The 17,397-nt window shown below is 58.5% G+C and overlaps 1 protein-coding gene across 2 annotated transcripts in view; it reads left to right on the top strand.

The window, feature by feature from the left end:
* The window catches only part of NOS1 (nitric oxide synthase 1), a 73,407-nt gene extending 56,605 nt beyond the window's left edge, over positions 1 to 16,802 (top strand). For both annotated transcript variants that reach the window (XM_058851453.1, XM_058851452.1), the window contains exons 14-29: positions 1,549 to 1,693; positions 2,012 to 2,116; positions 2,426 to 2,484; positions 4,984 to 5,100; positions 5,280 to 5,454; positions 5,762 to 5,900; positions 6,562 to 6,640; positions 7,065 to 7,258; positions 7,733 to 7,902; positions 8,105 to 8,315; positions 9,137 to 9,224; positions 9,462 to 9,583; positions 9,735 to 9,883; positions 10,351 to 10,545; positions 11,274 to 11,392; positions 12,336 to 16,802. In XM_058851453.1, the coding sequence (XP_058707436.1) occupies positions 1,549 to 1,693; positions 2,012 to 2,116; positions 2,426 to 2,484; positions 4,984 to 5,100; positions 5,280 to 5,454; positions 5,762 to 5,900; positions 6,562 to 6,640; positions 7,065 to 7,258; positions 7,733 to 7,902; positions 8,105 to 8,315; positions 9,137 to 9,224; positions 9,462 to 9,583; positions 9,735 to 9,883; positions 10,351 to 10,545; positions 11,274 to 11,392; positions 12,336 to 12,351 (2,083 nt within the window). In that variant the 3' untranslated portion in view covers positions 12,352 to 16,802. The remainder of the gene's footprint in view (positions 1 to 1,548; positions 1,694 to 2,011; positions 2,117 to 2,425; positions 2,485 to 4,983; positions 5,101 to 5,279; positions 5,455 to 5,761; positions 5,901 to 6,561; positions 6,641 to 7,064; positions 7,259 to 7,732; positions 7,903 to 8,104; positions 8,316 to 9,136; positions 9,225 to 9,461; positions 9,584 to 9,734; positions 9,884 to 10,350; positions 10,546 to 11,273; positions 11,393 to 12,335) is intronic.
* Positions 16,803 to 17,397: the final 595 nt, after the last annotated feature.

Below are 17,397 nucleotides of genomic sequence, written 5' to 3'. Positions count from 1 at the left end.
CTCAGCAGCAGGGATGCAGGAATGAAGCGCAGTTTGGACCCTTTGGCTGATTTTGGCCCGAATTCCTCCCCTGTGGGGCATTGGCAGGGAGGAGCTGTTGGTTCCGTGGCAGCAGAGCCCTGGGCCAAGGCAGGAGGAGGGCTGGGTGTGCCCTGGTGGCGGTGGCCAGGCTGCCAGGTGGCCCTGGCTCGTCACAGCATCTCCCCACGCTTCAGTTTCCCCGAATCCCTGCTATCAATTTGTTCCCACTCTTCAGCTGTCACCTCCTGCGAGCTGTTCTCCCTGGTGCATCCATAAACAGGATCAGCAGCTGAGGAATGTGCTCCTGCAGCTGACACTGGGGGAAGAGCAGGAGGATTCGTGGAGTTTGGAGGAAAAAATGCTTTTATTGCTGAGGGCCCCATTGAGGGATGGTTTTATGACAGTGTGAGCGTGGCAGGTAATTTAAAACAAAATCTCTATTGTTTCTGATGTAGGGAAAGGAATTGGTTTTGTAATTCACCATTAATCCAGTCTGGATCTGAGCTTATCAGCTCTAGAAGAGGCAGCCTGAGCCTTGAGCATGATTTGGTGCCTGCTCAGACTCAAAAATCTGAGCATTCAGACCTGCAGTCCCTGTCCCACCTGCCCCTTCCCTGCCCTGGGGACAGGGGACACTGCCACAAAGGGGTAACAAAGGGGATACAGCAGCAAACAGAAACATTCCTGAGGCTGACTTTGCCATGGAGAGGAGCTGCCAGAGACAGGCAGGATGAACCAGCCTGGAGGAGTTTCTACCTCTCCATTCCTCCTTTTTTCCTCCCTAAAGGATTCCCCAAAACCAGAATATTTCTGGGCAGGAGGGAAGCTGGACTCCTCCTGCCCAATGTGAGCACTCCAGCTGCAGCCTCCACTCCCCACAGCTCATCTGAAGGGGATGCAGGGTCCTGCTGAACTCAAAAACCTCAAGGGCTGTCAAAGTGAATGCAGAGATGCTTTGTGCTCCCTCAGCCTCCCCAAAATTGCCTTTCCCTGTTGCAACATCAGCCTAAATCCAGGCCTGATGGATTTCTGCCTTCCTGGTGGCCCCATTTAAAGTGCTTGGTGGTCCACTTAGGAAAACAGAAGATGTTTGGCATGTAGGAAAAGCAGTGATTATGAATGTCCCTGACACAACAAACCCACAACCCCTGTCCCCCATCACCCAGCTGGATTTAAGGGATGGAGGAGCTGCTCCAGCTCTGCTTGGTTCCAGCTTTTCCCTTGGCATTACCTGCCCCTGGCTCTTCTCCTGCTTCTCTGCCCCTGCAGAAATACCACCCCCATGCCTGGTTTAGAATTTTCCTCCTTCAGCCCATTCAGGTATTTGGGCTCTGTTCAAGCTCCCCCATCTCCTTTTCCTCTCTGACAAGTCGAGCTCTTCCAAGGCTTCCCTGTTTGCCGTATAACAACCAGAAAAACTGATGCTACAGCTTTGTAAGGCTGTTCATTTAATAAGAAATCAAAAGGGCTGGGCTAGAGGCACTGGGAAGGACCAAGCTCTGACTGGGGTGTATTCCTGCTTCCCAGGGCTGTGAAGTTCTCAGCCAAGCTGATGGGCCAAGCCATGGCCAAGAGGGTCAAGGCCACCATCCTGTACGCCACGGAAACGGGGAAGTCCCAGGTCTATGCAAAAACTCTGTGTGAGATCTTCAAACACGCCTTTGATGCCAAGGTATTGTAGCAGCTCCCGGCTCCTGGCACGTGATGGCTGTCAAATCACAGCTGCTCCAAGGAAATACATGGAAAACAGCTGCCAAGGGCCCTGGGGATGTGAGCCCGTGGGTCTGGGTTGGAGCCTGCACAGGGATTTCTCCAGCTGATTTCCTGCAGCCCCTGTGGGGCAGCTCCAGGGCTGCCCGTGTCCCTCCAGGCTCCTGTTCCCATCCTCCCCCTGCAGAGATCTCAGCAGGGATGTGCTGCTCCCATGCCCAGGGGCACTGGGGCCAGCCCAGGTGGCTCCCACCTCTCTGCAACCCCTCTGTGCCCCCAGGTGATGTCCATGGACGAGTACGACGTCGTGCACCTGGAGCACGAAACCATGGTCCTGGTGGTCACCAGCACCTTCGGCAACGGGGACCCCCCCGAGAACGGAGAGGTAGGACAGCAGGGAGGGGTGGCTGCAGCAGGGGACAGCAGTGGGACAGGGCCAGGAACGTCCTCTGTTGGCTCAGACTGAGCTGGAGTGACCCAAAACAGGTCCAGGTGCTGGGAGATCTCCTGGTTCCTGCCATGAGCAGCCCCTGACCCGTTGTTAGATCCATCCTGGGTGACCACCCCCGGTGTCACACAGGAGGTGACGGTGCCCTGGCTCGGGAGCCAGGAGCCACAGCCCAGGCTGTGCTCAGGCCTTGGTTTCCTGCAAAACCTGGCAAAAGTGATGGCCTTTTTTATTCTTTTCCTGTAGAAATTTGGCTGTGCGTTAATGGAGATGAAGAATCCCAACTCCAACCTGGAGGAGAGGAAGTAAGAGAGCTCCAACCCCTGCCCCTTCCCCTCCCAATCCAAACCCCAGCATGCAGGACAGGCTCCCTGCCCTCATCCTCTCACAAGGGAGTGGGAAATCCTTGGGCAGATCTCACATTTACAAATATCCAGGAATGGGAGCTGCCTGGAGACCCTGGGAATGGAGAGGGTGGAGGAAGGAAGGACAAAAGCACGGAGTCAGGGGTGCCTGTGGACCCCAGCTTGTCATTCCCTGGGATGACACCTTAAAGCTTCTCTCTTCATTTTGAAAAGGCAGGAATCTATGAGAAAAAAACCCCAATCAAACAGATAAAAGTAGGAATTTCCCCAAAATCATCGATTTTGAGAGCCAGGGCCTGTCCAGGAGGCACCAAAATAGTAAAAGCTGGAGGTAGAAGGGAGTTCCCAGCCTTGCAGATGTAGGTGGGGGAGGGATTGAGAACCAGATTTAGCTCCATGCATGGTGTGAAAAGATTTCTAGGGAAAATAGGAGCTGTGATAATCCTGTGATGTTTGTAACCGGTACCTTGGAGACAGAATCTGGGATTGTAGAAAATCCCCCTTCAGGGGAAAATGAGCTTTGAGCATCTCCCTGCACATCCCAGGGGCTGGGAAAGGAGGGCAGTGAGAATAATCATTTGGGGTCTCTTCTTATTTTAGCTCTGAGGAATAAAACATTTCCCTGAACTGGGGCACTGCTCTGCTCTGCTCTGGAATGTCTCCTGAGCTAACGACTGGCACAGGGCTGCTCCTTAATTAAGGATGGATCAGCCCTGGCCGGGGATGCAGGGCAGTTCCAGCGCTCGGAGCGGTGTCACTGGGGCTGGGGGAGGTGACAAATGTGGCAGGGCCCACTCTGTCCAGAGACAGCCCCGAGGTTCTCTCCTGGCTGTGCAGCCGAGGCAGCTGAGGGCTCCCTGCAGGACATCCCTGCCCAGCTGAAATCCCATTTGGATCCCAATGGCCTCGTGCCTTAATGGGGACAGCGACAGAAGCGGGCGTGCAGGCTGCCCTGGAGGGGCTGGGGTGGACAAGGAACATTCCAGACATGGTTCTCACCCCAAGGATCTTCTCCTTGGCCACAGAGGTGCTGCCCGTGGTCAGTCAGGCAGATCTAAAAGCCCCTGAGCTCGGTGCTTGCTGTCCCAAACACCTCCAAGGGCTGGTGGGGGTTTCTAAGAGCCAGGCAGGGACACCTCCCACTGTCCCAGGCTGCTCCAAGCCCCAGTGTCCAGCCTGGCCTTGGGCACTGCCAGGGATCCAGGGACAGCCACAGCTGCTCTGGGCAAACTGGTTTTGGAATTGTCCCAACCAATATCCAGGACCTTGCTAAGATCAAGCACACAAAAAACCTTTGGCAATGAGAAAAGGAGACCTGGAGGAGGCTGTCAGGGGAAGAGGGACAGTGTCAGCCTGCCAAGAGAGAGCTGGAGAGAGCAGTTCCTGTCCCTGCAGCCCATGGAGTGCCCCAGGGAATGTTGAGACCCCTCAGGGCAGGGTGGCCTCTCTGGTGTCCCCCCAGTGCCACAGGGTCCTGGGGCTGTGCTGGGGTTGATGTTTGGCTCCTCATGCTTTACAGCAAGGGTTTTCCAGGATTTTTGTGCAGCATTCCTAAACCATTCCTGCTCCAAGGCTGCTGTTCAAATGCAGCCCATCCCTCGGCAGCCACCCTCCCCCATCTCATTCCAGCTGCTGTCCCAGCCTTGGGCCCAGCTTCACCCGGGGAATTTGGGCTTTGTGTCCATCTAACCCAGAGGGTTGTGCTGCCCTGAGCAGAGTCTGGGATTGCAGAAAGTCCTCCCCACTGGAAGATGAGCTCTGAGCATGTGGGGCTGGGATAACCCAGGGCCAGCAGAGTGGGCTGGGGCAGGAGGAGGAGCAGGGGAGGCCTGGGGAGAGGCTGAGGAGCAGCGGTGGCACCGGGGGCTCTGTGACCTGGGGGCTGAGCGCTCCATGTGCCGTGACTCATGCACACACCACTGCTCACTGCTCTGCCTGTAAATTTAGAAACTCTTGTGTGGAGCAATTTTGGGAGATGGTTCAATTCAGAAATACTTCTGCTGTTGTCAGATTTTTTTTATTTTTTTTCCCCCTCTGCTCCCCTTCCCCCTCCTCATCCCTTCTTCTCTCACTCTTTTTTTTTTTTATTTCCCACTTCCTATGAATGAAACAACCCTCAGAATATCTCTTCAGACACACAGCTGACCTTGTGTGCTGCCAGGGAAGGACAGGTGAAGCCAGAGGTCCTGGCAGCTCTGCGTCACTGGGGACGATGTGGGAGGTGACGAGGACCTGGTGGAGCATTCCTGCTCCAGCTGGGGGATGCTCAGGGGTCTCTGGGAGTGCTTCCCTCTGCTCTTGCCACAGTGCCTGCTCATGGAGCTGTGAGCCCTGAGCTCTGCCTTGGTGTCCCCACCGCCGGGTCCCCTCTGGGCACGGAGGGAGGGGGAGCCAGCGGGGAGAGCCCGGGGTAACCCTGGGTGCTGTCGCTGTTCACAGGAGCTACAAGGTCCGGTTCAACAGCGTCTCCTCCTACTCGGACGCACGGAAATCCTCCAGCGATGGCCCCGACTCCAGGGACAACTTCGAGAGCACGGGGCCCCTGGCAAACGTCAGGTAAAGGGGACAGGGCGGGGGGACAGAGCAGGAGCTGGTGCTGCACAGATCCCGTCACTCCCACCCCTCGCTGAGGCATTTTGGGATGTGCAGACCCCTCCAGGCTGCTGTGGGAGGTGGTGGGACAGGAGGGGACGTGCCAGTGGCGGAGCAGCCACAGCTGGGCCGTGTTTCCCCAGGTTCTCGGTGTTCGGGCTGGGCTCCCGTGCTTACCCCCATTTCTGCGCCTTCGCCCGCGCCGTGGACACGCTCCTGGAGGAGCTGGGGGGAGAGAGGATCCTCCGCATGGGAGAAGGGGATGAGCTCTGTGGCCAGGAGGAATCCTTCAGGACCTGGGCCAAGAAGGTCTTCAAGGTAACCTGGGGCTGGAGCAGCAGCGGGGAGAAGGACAGAGGTCAGAGGTGGATCTGAGCCCAGCTTCCCCGCTCCAGCACCACCCCAGCCCACACCAGAGAGGGTGGAGCTGATGCTCTGCTCTGTGCTGACCCCCAAAAGGTCACCATGTGTTGAATTCCCGGATGTCTGGGAAGGAGAGCACCACACGCTGTGCCCACGGCCACCGAGCCAGCCCTGCACTGCTGGGGGCTCCTTCTCCACCTGGGCTGGGCTTTGGGGGTGGGCTGGGCTCGGGGGGTGCCTGAGGGCCTGCTGCGTGCTGCAGGCAGCGTGTGACGTGTTCTGCGTGGGGGACGACGTCAACATCGAGAAAGCCAACAACTCCCTCATCAGCAACGACCGCAGCTGGAAGAGGAGCAAGTTCCGCCTGACCTACGTGGCCGAGGCCCCGGAGCTCACACAAGGTACAGACGGGCTCACCTGGAGGGCTCTGGATGGAGAGGACACCAGGCCAAAGGGGCCAAACCCCCATTTTTGTGTCTGTTGAATTCCCAGCGTTTCAGCCCTGCCTTTCCTCCCCACCCCATGGCCAAGGAGCAGCCCCGGGCCCCTCTGGCCCGTCCCTGTCTGTGTCTGTAACAGAGATGTTCGGACACGATCTGCTCTCCCTCCTCCTGACCCCATTTTCTGAAGCGAGGAGCTGGAAATTTGGGATCTTTCCAAGCTTGTTTTGTCCAGTGCTGCTCCACCAAGCGCTGCGGAGCAAAGGCAGGCCCGGCCCACGGACACCTGGCCCCTCAGCACGGCTCCTGCGGCGCAGGATCTGCCGCACCGGCCCCGCTCTTCCCAACCCCAGGCACTCTCCTGCCAGCCAGGTGGCACCGGCAGCGAGAGGAGGCTGAGGGCAGAGCGAGGGCACAGCCCTCGGTCTCATGGAGGTGCTTTTGGAGCCTTCCTCTGTTGCTAAAAACCGTTGACCCCTGGGGTTTCTGATCCCTCGGGCTCGCAGGAGGGAGGTCAAGCCCCTGTGGTCAGCTCTGCTCTGAAGGGCTGAACCCACAGTGATCCCCCAGAAGCCTTGGCCATGCTCTGCTGAATCCTTTCCCCGACTCTTTTCCTCCTCAGGACTGTACAGCATCCACAAAAAACGCGTCTACGCAGCGCGGCTCCTCACGCGCCAGAACCTGCAGAGCCCCAAGTCCAGGTAGGAGAGGCCGCGGTGCCGGGAGCTGAGGGCAGCACCTGGGGCACCCAAAGCAGTGCCAGAAACAGCCCTTGGAATGCCCATGGAATCCAGCTTTGTGCCAAGCACCACTGGAAGCCACTGGAGGCTGCTCCTGACCTCCCCACACAGTGAAAGCGCTGCCGGTGCCTCCCTCAGCCCACGGGAGGGGGAGCTGGCCGGGGTGGCAGCAAAGGAAGGATAAAATTGCTGAGCAAGAGGTTAAATTGGTTTTCCCCTTTTAAAAAAGCCTCAGAGGGTGAGTCAGGGTGTGCTGCAGTGTCCCTTCTCCCTGCTGTGACCTTGGAGGTGCCACCAGCAGCTCCTGAGGCCGGGGCTCAGCGACTCCCTGAAGGATTCCCCAAAACACTTTTTCCTGCTTCTTCTCCTCCTCCTCCTCCTGCAGCCGCCTGACGATTTTCCTGCGCCTGCACACCAACGGGCACCAGGAGCTCCAGTACCTGCCCGGGGACCACCTGGGGGTGTTCCCAGGGAACCACGAGGACTTGGTCAATGCCCTCATAGACAGGCTCGAGGATGCCCCTCCGACCAACCAGCTGGTGAAGGTGGAGCTGCTGGAGGAGAGAAGCACGGCTCTAGGTAACCAGGGAGCGCAGGTGGCCTCTCTCCTGCTTTCCTGAAGTTCTTGTAGCTCCTCAGGGATGTGGGTGGCTCCAGGAAAATTATTTTCATCTCCCTGCTGTGTTTGCCTGGATTGGGAGCGCCTCCTTCATCCCTGCTCTGCCCAGAGCCATTGCTGGTCTGCACCTGGGATGTGGAGCAGGGGTTTGAAGGGCAGGAAGGCATTTCCTTATTCCATGGAAAAACTGAAGGTGTTTATATTCCATTAAAAAGGGCTGTGTCTAGGACTGGGAATAAGAGCTAAGGGATCTTGAGGGGCCATCCCCACGCTGTATTTCAGGGATAAGTCTGATTCCCCACTGCCATGCACGGTGTAACTGCAGATGGAAAACCAGAATCCAATGTCTCAGAGGGGGATGAAAACCAGGATTTGCCCACCTTGGCTCTGCTGCTCAGCTGATCCGGGGCTTGTGCTGGATTCCCTCCTGGCAGGTGTCATCAGTAACTGGACAGACGAGAACCGTGTCCCACCCTGCACCATCTTCCAGGCCTTCAAGTACTACCTGGACATCACCACCCCTCCCAGCCCGCTGCTGCTGCAGCAGTTCGCTCTGCTGGCCACCAGTGACAAGGAGAAGAAGCGTCTGCAGGTCCTTAGCAAGGTAAAGAGCCCAAGCTCCGGGTTCTGCAAGGTCCTGGTGACAGTCACAGCCCAGCCAGAGCATTTTCATCCCACACTGTGCTTAGGCTGAGGGTGCCTTCACTGCCACCCACTCCAGCTTTGCCACGGACCTCCTGGGATACCACTTGAGGCCCCTGGAAGTGGCGGATCCTGCAGCTCTCTCCTCCCTCCCCCTTTCCCAGGGCTTGCAGGAGTACGAGGAGTGGAAGTGGTCCAAGAACCCCACGATCGTGGAGGTGCTGGAGGAGTTCCCTTCGGTGCAGATGCCCTCCACGCTGCTGCTCACCCAGCTGCCCCTCCTGCAGCCTCGCTACTACTCCATCAGCTCATCCCCAGAGATGTACCCGGGAGAGGTTCACCTCACCGTGGCCGTGGTGTCCTACCGCACCCGAGGTACCGCGCTGGGCACGGGGCTCTGGGGAGGAGCAGCAGCACAGGGACAGCCCCACCAAATCTGGGGCAGGGAGGTGTTCCTTGAAAGCCTTCCTGCCTCCTGCAAGAGTAGATTCCCCCAAACCACGGCACTGCTGTCCCCATGCCATGGAGTGACGCAGAGATGACGCTTCTGGGGCAGCTCCAAGCTCCGTGCAGGATTCTGAGTGCCCACCCCAAAATCCACGTCCCCAGCAGCCAAACTTCTGTAGTTGGTGTGTCCAAGCATGGTGGTGGTGCAGATAAACACAGCCCTGGTGCTCTGCAGGACACAGGGAGCACAGTGGAGCTGCCATGGAGGGTTTGTGTCTGGGAGCATCACGGTGCTGCTCCTGCCAAAAAGCTCCAAATGAGAAGTGGGATTCACAGAATCCTCCCTAAGGATTGTGGAGGCCCAGCCATGCCAGGTCTGGGTAGCTCCACAGAGAGATTCCAAACTCTGCCATGTTCATGGAGAATGGGTGCTGAGATATGAAATATGATATGAAATATGAAATATTGAAATATGAAATATTGAAATATGAAATATTGAAATATGAAATACGTCATATGAAATATGAAAGGGAGGTGCTCATGCAGGATGTAGCAGGGAGGATTTTAGGAAAGAAAACAGAGTTGTTGGATGATGTGTCACATACAGACCTCCCTCCCTCCCTCCCTCCCTCCCTCCCTCCCTCCCTCCCTCCCTCCCTCCCTCCCTCCCTCCCTCCCTCCCTCCCTTCCTCCCTCCCTCCCTCCCTCCCTCCCTCCCTCCCTCCCTCCCTCCCTCCCTCCATTCCCAGATGGAGAGGGACCGATCCACCACGGAGTCTGCTCCTCGTGGCTCAGTCGGATCCAGACGGACGAGGTGGTGCCGTGCTTTGTGCGAGGGTGAGTGACCCACACAAGGCCAGGGCTGAGGAGGAGGGGTGAGCTCGCAGTCTGAGCTCTCTGCCCTCGAGTGTTGTGGGCAAATGGTTCCCCTCTGAGAGAAATCCTGCACAAAAACCTCACACCCCGGGATTTTACCTCATCCTCTACCCCTCCCTCTGCGGGAGGTGTCTCAGTGGGCAGAGGGCAGGGAGGGAACACCGTGCTTGTTTTGAGCTGGATCTCTGATGTGTGCAGTGCCCCCGGGTTCCACCTGCCCCAGGACCCCCAGGTGCCCTGCATCCTCATCGGGCCCGGCACCGGCATCGCCCCTTTCCGGAGCTTCTGGCAGCAGCGGCTCTTTGACATCCAGCACAAAGGTGGGGCCGTCCTCCTCTCAGCTCCAGCAGCTTTTGGGAAGCCCGGCTCGGGATGGGGGTCCCACCCTGCCGGGGGTGTCCCTGCTGCTGGTCTGGAGGGAGCTGGCTGGTGGGCAGCGGTGGCTGAGGGCTGTCCCCACGCTGTCCCCAGGGCTGAAGCCGTGTCCCATGGTGCTGGTGTTCGGCTGCCGACAGTCCAGGATCGACCACATCTACAAGGAGGAGACGCTCTTTGCCAAAACCCAAGGGGTGTTCAGAGAGCTGTACACGGCCTATTCCCGGGAACCGGACAAACCAAAGGTGGGCACGGCCCGGGAACACGCTGGGTACTCGCCAGTGGGCACTCAGGAGAAGGATTGTCCCTTCCCAATGGCCACCAGCCCCAGGGTGTGTCCCCATGGGAAAGGGAAGGGAAAGGGAAAGGGAAAGGGAAAGGGAAAGGGAAAGGGAAAGGGAAAGGAAAAGGAAAAGGAAAAGGAAAAGGAAAAGGAAAAGGAAAAGGAAAAGGAAAAGGAAAAGATGTCACCCAGTGGGGTGGCCCAGAGCCAGTGCAAATTCCCCCTGGCACCTGAGCAGGCCTGGCAGTGACAGACGTGGTGCAGGTGCCAATGCAAGAGCAGAGCGATGCTTTGCTGCTGTCCCTGTCTCTGTTTTGTCACTGTGGGTGCTGCAAGGCACAGCTGCGTCCCCCAAAGAGGGGGCCCAGGGCAGGCCAGGGCTGAGAACCCGGTGTTAATCCCAGCCCCCTCCTCCTCCTGGTCCCTCAGAAATACGTGCAGGACGTGTTGCAGGAGCAGCTGGCCCAGACCGTGTTCAAAGCGCTGAAGGAGCAGGGAGGCCACATCTACGTCTGCGGGGATGTCACCATGGCCGGGGACGTGCTCAAGACGGTGCAGAGCATCGTGAGGCAGCAGGGCCAGCTGTCGGCCGAGGAGGCAGGAGCCTTCCTCAGCAAGCTGCGGGTGAGTGGTGCCACCTCTGTGTGTCTGTGCCACCTCTGTGTGTCTGTGCCACCACTGTGTGTCTGTGCCACCACTCCTGCCACGGGCACTGCACCTGCTGCCCGCCCAGGTGACGGCACCGCGGGGACCGTGCCCTGGGAGGCTCGGGAGGGTGACATTCCAAAGGTTTCTGTGCATGGGGAGGTCACCTGGCTCCTGTGAGGAGCGTGCCCAGCACCGGTGCCAGCGCTTTTGGGTGCCCCTGGCAGGGCTTCTTCACCCTGCAAAGTCTCTCCATCAGAAATTGAGATTTTTGGGGCATTTTGTGGGTCCCCGATGCAAATCTCCCTGTCTGCGAGCCCCATGCCAGACACGAGGATGCAGCTGAAGCTTAAATGAGCTCGGTTTGGGACACAGGTCCACGGATGGATGCTGGAACAGCTCTGCTTCCCCGCAGGAGGATAACTCAGCATGATCCCCATGGGATTTCCCCTTCAGAACCTTGTCCCCAGCTCCATCCAGGCCCCAGGGCAGCCCAGAGCCTCTGGCTGCCCACAGAGGGGGGCTCTAATGCCTGGAGCAGCCCCAGAATGTGACCTTGGGAAGGTCATTCCAGCCCTCTGTCCCACTCGGGACAGACCCCAAAGCCTGCCCTGTGCGTTTGGTGCCTCCTCACCACGCAGGATTTCACCGGGGCTGACACCAACCCCTTCCAAACCCCACCTTTCCCCTGCCACCCTCTGTGCCAGGATGACAGCCGGTACCACGAGGATATTTTTGGAGTCACCCTGCGCACGTACGAGGTGACAAACCGCCTTAGATCCGAGTCCATCGCCTTCATCGAGGAGAGCAAAAAAGACACGGATGAGTGAGTCCACACGTTTGTTTTAACCCCTGCAGTCACCTCGTGGGCTGGGGGATGGGGAAGGGTGGGGAAGGATGGAAAGGATGGGAAAGGATGGGAAAGGATGGGAAAGGATGGGAAAGGAAGGATGGGAAAGGATGGGAAAGGATGGGAAAGGATGGGAAAGGATGGGAAAGGATTGGAAAGGAAGCTTTTCTTTTGTGCACACCTTAGAGCAAAGGCTGAGGAAGGCACTGGGTTTTTGCTCTGGAAGCCTGGCAGTGCCTCTGGAATAGCTGTCACCTCTCCAGGATAAATTCCCCCCAGTTTCCCAATTTATTGCACTGATGTGCTCAGACCTGACAATCCCATCCAAAAGAAAATGGTCCAGGCTGGAAAAGCCCACAGGAAGGGGTGACTCTCCCCAGCTGCAGGGGAGCCTGGCTGGCTCCAGGTGTTCACCTCTCCATGCCCCTTCAGGAAAGATCCAGAGATTTTTCTCCCTGCTGTTGCAAAAACAACCAGAAGTTAAAAAAAAAAAAAAAGTCTTGACATTTTCCGTGTTTGTTTCTGCTCTACCAAGTCCTGCCATTTGCTCAGCTTGGTCATGGTGGGATTTTCACTGGCTGAGCAGAAGGATTATTTAGGATAAAGGCTGGGCAGCTGCATGGATCTTGCTCCTTGTGCTGGCCCTTGGTAGCTTGGGGTGAAACCCCTTCCCTGTGTAGCGCCTGGAGTGGTTTTCCTCACATCCCTGAGGACTGGTAGGAATTTTTTCCCCCAAGGAATCGCATTCTCTGGGGTCTGGACTCTATCAGAGTGCCTCAGTTTCCCAGCTGTGGATAGGGATAAAGGTCACCTTCCTGCCCACCTGCCCCAGCTCTGGAAACTCCTGCCCAGCACATGGCACAGCCAGGTCGGGACGATCCCGGTGCTCCTCACTGCCTTTCTCCCCTTTCCCTTGCAGGGTTTTCTGCTCCTAACCGGACCCTTCGCCCCCAGGGGATGCCAAACCAGTCCCAGCACCTGCTGCCCCCTCCAGCTGGAGGGCACTGGGTTTTGTATTTCACGGACACGGTGGCTCCTTTTCCACGGGGAACTGCCCATGGAAAGCGCTCTGTCTCTCGTCCTGTTGTTGTGTCCTGATGATGATGATGATAATTACTTTCATTTCCTTTTCTTCCCCCTTCTCTTGCTCTTGTCCTGTGGCCATTTCTTTTCACCTCCTTCCCCTTCCCTGGATTTCCCCACTGGAGTTCGATGGCTTTATAACCTGCAGTGGCTCTTTTCAGAATTCCACATTTCCCCTCCTTCCCTTGGGGGCGTTTTGCAGCTGCATGAAATCACCACCTTTGTGATCATTTTTGGGTGTTTCTGGGCCTGAGCAGAGGTGGCAGGGGCTGGGCAGTGGCGAGGTCTTGTTGCTTGTCCAGAGCTGGGGGGTTGTTCCTGCCAGGCTCCCTCTTTCCCCCGATTCTGGCTGAATCCTTGTGTTTTCATGGCTTTCCTTTGGGTTTGGATAAACCCAGGCACATGCCCGAGGCTGGGGGCAGATGATGTGCAGTTCCATCCAATTCCCATGAATTTGATTCATCCCCAAGCAGCCTGGGCACAGCTCTGTGATTTCTGATCTGATTTTTGTGTCACGATTTCTCCTAAACGGGCCCTGCGCTTTGTCCCTCTTTTCCTGCTCTCTTCTCCCGCTCCCTGAGCCTCTCCTTTTGCTCCATCCCGACTTTTTCTGGCATGGAAGTTCTCCCACCAGCTCTGAACACACAGGCTGATGAGCAGCCCAAGGAAAAGCTGCTGGCAGTGATTTCTCCAGAGGGTTTTACAGGGAATGCTGGACCTGCAGCCGCGGTGCTGGTGGGACACGCGGAGGGTCCGGCTGCACCCAGAGCTCTGCAGGCTCCCACCCTCTCCAGGAGAGCCTGGAAAGCCACGAGGACGGACCAGAAGCAGCTCCCAGCTGCCAGAGGCACCTGTTGGGGACAAAGGCAGCACTCGGAGGGGGACGGAGGCTCCGTGTCTTTGGCGAGGATGTGCCAACAGAGGAATCATGAAATCCCAGAGCCGTCATCTCACGAGCGCTTCAGGGACGGCAGAGCCCAGCTCTTCCCACATTTTAGGGAGCAGAAAGTGCCACCCTGGAGCCACCTGCCTGCCAGGAGAGACACGTGTGGCGTTCTGGGGTGAGGCAGGTCCCTCTGTGGCACCTGCCAGCGGCACGAGCTGTCTCAGCCAGGACATCTCGTGTGAGAAGGGAGGTGAGATCAGCTGCAAAGGTGCTGGGCTCTGACACGCTCACACCTCGGCCCTGCTGCAAGAACCTGGCCCCAAAAAGCAATTTGTTAACACAGCCACAGAGAGATTGGAGAAAACAGAAAGGCTCTAACAGAGAAAAGCTGTCTGCAAGGGAAAGCAAGCCTGACCTTGTGTGTCCTTCCCCCTGCTGCACCCTGAAGAATCACAGCATATTCGGAATTGGAATTGAATTGGACAAGGGTCGAGCCAGACCCCTCTGGAGTGAACAGCCCATCCAGGGACTGATCCTCAGCGGTTTTAGCACCAGGCTCTGCCCAGCTGAGCCAAGCCCGGGTTTGTCCTCCCTCACTGCATCACAGGGACAGCAGGACATGGCTGCAGCTCTTGCTGGATCCAGGGATCCAGGGCTGGCATCTTCAGGTGGCAGCTGCTGATCCTCCCCTCCTGCCCTGCTTGGATCCTGGCTGGAGCTGAGCACCAGGACTGCTGATGGCACAGGGATCGTCCTGGAGCTCTCACAGGGCTAAGAACACCTGCCCTGAGCTAAAGGCAGCACAGAAAGAGCTGCAGGAGGTTTGCTGCTCTCCCAGCCCATGGAACAAGCCCCGCTGGCTCCCCTGTCCCGGGCTCTGCTGTTCCTCCCACCCTCAGCCAGGATCTCCTGCCCTCTCCTGCCACGTCTCCATGGGCTGTGACACCTTCTGCAGCTTCCCTGCATCCCCGGAGCATCTCCAACCCAAAATCCAGGAGCAGAAGGGCTCCAGGCGCCGGGAGAATTCGAGATGCAGGTCTGCTGGTGCCGGCTGAGCATCCAACACGGGATAAAACGAATAAATGCTGCCACAGTGTGGCCATTGCTGAGCAGGGCTGGGGACACACGGCCAGCTGTGTGCCACTGCCCGGGGACATGGGGACATGGAGGGAAGGGCAGCCCAGCCCTGCGGCTTGTGCCCCAGCAAACCCACAGCCCCAGTGGGATGGGGGAGCTGGGTCCCTTGGCTTGGGATGTGGGAATTTGGGAGAGGCCCCGGCTGGGAGAAAACTCCCTGCCCCCAGAGCTGGGAGCACGCAGCAAGCCTGGCCTGGACCCCCATCCTGTGGCTGCAGGGACAAAGCTAAAATCAGAAAGAAAATCAGACTCATCCTCTTCTTCTGGGAAATTCTGGCTCCAGCTTTGTGCTCTGGTCCTCCTTTAGATGAAGGGGCGATGCAACCTGACGGGAGAAGGAGGAGGAAGAGGAGGTAATGCCCAAAGAAACATCTCTTCATCCTCTTCCCCGCTCACACCGTGGTGCTGCCAGGTTCTCCCCTCCTGTCCTGCCTGCTCTGCTGTTCCACCTCCCACCTGGAGCCCTGGCTGGGTTATCTCGCTTGTTGTGCACCCCAAAGCTCGCCACTTCTGTGTCCCCTGAGCCCCCTCCGTGTCCCCTGAGCCCTCTCTGTGTGCCCTGAGCCCTCTCTGTGTCCCCTGAGCCCCCTCCGTGTCCCCTCTGTGTCCCCTGAGCCCCCTCCGTGTCCCCTGAGCCCCCTCCGTGTCCCCTGAGCCCCCTCTGTGTCCCCTGAGCCCCCTCTGTGTCCCCTGAGCCCTCTCTGTGTCCCCTGAGCCCCCTCTGTGTCCCCTGAGCCCCCTCTGTGTCCCCTGAGCCCTCTCCGTGTCCCCTCTGTGTCCCCTGAGCCCCCTCTGTGTCCCCTGAGCCCTCTCCGTGTCCCCTCTGTGTCCCCCGAGCCCCCCGAGCCCCCCGGGGAAGCAGCAGGGAAGCCCAGCCCTCCCTCCCATGGCTCTGCAGAGGCTCTGGGCCAGGCAAACACTTCCCTGCCGACTCCTTGGGAAGGGAAATGCTGCTTTAAGGCTCCTTGCCTGGACCTGGAGCAGAAATCCCCTCCCTGCCGTGAAGGTCCATGAAGTGAAGGATCCCCAGGGCTCGGAGCTGCCGCAGCCTGAGCGGGACCGCTGGCTCCTCACAAGCTGCACCGCTGGGAATTCTGATTCACTCTTTGCTGTTGAGTCAGCCTCAGACGTCTGAACTGCTCCCCTTCATCCCCTCCACCTGCAGGGGCCTCGCACTCCCCTCCAGCTTCATTTTCTCCCGTAGCAAATGGGGAAGGAAACTTGTGGATGTGTTTTCTCATTCCCGAGATGCGGCCTCTGCTTGTCTCACCGCAGCACTGCTGACAGCACAGCCACAAAATCCGTGCCAGAAACACAGAGTGAGGTGGGCTCAGTGTCCTGAGCTGCTGTGGGGTCACATACAGAGGGGCTGTGCCTTTGGGTCACAAATCTGTCCCCTCTGGGTGCTGCTGCCCACCCTCCTGCGCTGACCCAGCCTGGCCAGCGTCCCAGCCGCTCTCCCGAGGATCAACACCACCCCAGCTTTCAGCAGCTCTGCTCCTTCTCACCCTCCAGCTGCTAAAGAGACTCTTCTCTGAACAGGTTTGATTTTCAAGGCACTACAAAGAGGGTTTTTTTGGCAAAGATTTCACTTCCTAGGCCTTTTGAGCGTCTGCAGAGAGTCATTACATGGATTTGAAAAGCCAGGGGGAAAGGTTCTGTGTTTTCCCAACCTGCTGTGACCACCAGAAGGGAAAAACCATTCAGTGCACGGGCACCCAGCGCTGTGCTGTCGGTGATTTCTGAGGTTTGGACTGCCTGGGAGTTTGTTGTTGTTCTGTTTATGAGAGACAGCAGCAGAACAATGAGACATGTGCCACCAGGAGTGGCCTCACAGAGCTGTCACCTCCTCACCGTGGCCTGAGATCGCTGCTTGGGAAGAGCTGAGCCAGTCCCACCCAGAGTGGCCAGAGGATGGGATGTGGCTCCCTCAGTGCCTGTGTGTCCCCAGGAGAGCAGGGACTGTGTCCCCAGGGACAGCAGGGACTGTGTCCCCAGGGAGAGCAGGGACTGTGTCCCCAGGGAGAGCAGGGACTGTGTCCCCAGGGAGAGCAGGGACTGTGTCCCCAGGGAGAGCAGGGACTGTGTCCCCAGGGGAGCAGGGACTGTGTCCCCAGGGAGAGCAGGGACTGTGTCCCCAGGGGAGCAGGGACTGTGTCCCCAGGGAGAGCAGGGACTGTGTCCCCAGGGAGAGCAGGGACTGTGTCCCCAGGGGAGCAGGGACTGTGTCCCCAGGAGAGCAGGGACTGTGTCCCCAGGGACAGCCAGGGCTGTGTCCCCAGGGGAGCAGGGACTGTGTCCCCAGGGGGAGCAGGGACTGTGTCCCCAGGGGAGCAGGGACTGTGTCCCCAGGGGGAGCAGGGACTGTGTCCCTAGGGAGAGCAGGGACTGTGTCCCCAGGGGAGCAGGGACTGTGTCCCCAGGGACAGCCAGGGCTGTGTCCCCAGGGGAGCAGGGACTGTGTCCCCAGGGAGAGCAGGGACTGTGTCCCCAGGGGCAGCAGGGACTGTGTCCCCAGGGGCAGCAGGGACTGTGTCCCCAGGAGAGCAGGGACTGTGTCCCCAGGGGAGCAGGGACTGTGTCCCCAGGAGAGCAGGGACTGTGTCCCCAGGGGAGCAGGGACTGTGTCCCCAGGGAGAGCAGGGACTGTGTCCCCAGGGGGAGCAGGGACTGTGTCCCCAGGGAGAGCAGGGACTGTGTCCCCAGGGGAGCAGGGACTGTGTCCCCAGGGACAGCCAGGGCTGTGTCCCCAGGGGAGCAGGGACTGTGTCCCCAGGGAGAGCAGGGACTGTGTCCCCAGGGGCAGCAGGGACTGTGTCCCCAGGGGCAGCAGGGACTGTGTCCCCAGGAGAGCAGGGACTGTGTCCCCAGGGCA

The sequence above is a fragment of the Poecile atricapillus genome, chromosome 16 (genome assembly GCF_030490865.1).
Source record: "Poecile atricapillus isolate bPoeAtr1 chromosome 16, bPoeAtr1.hap1, whole genome shotgun sequence".
NCBI lineage: Eukaryota > Metazoa > Chordata > Aves > Passeriformes > Paridae > Poecile > Poecile atricapillus.
This window is presented reverse-complemented; position numbering and strand designations above follow the sequence as displayed.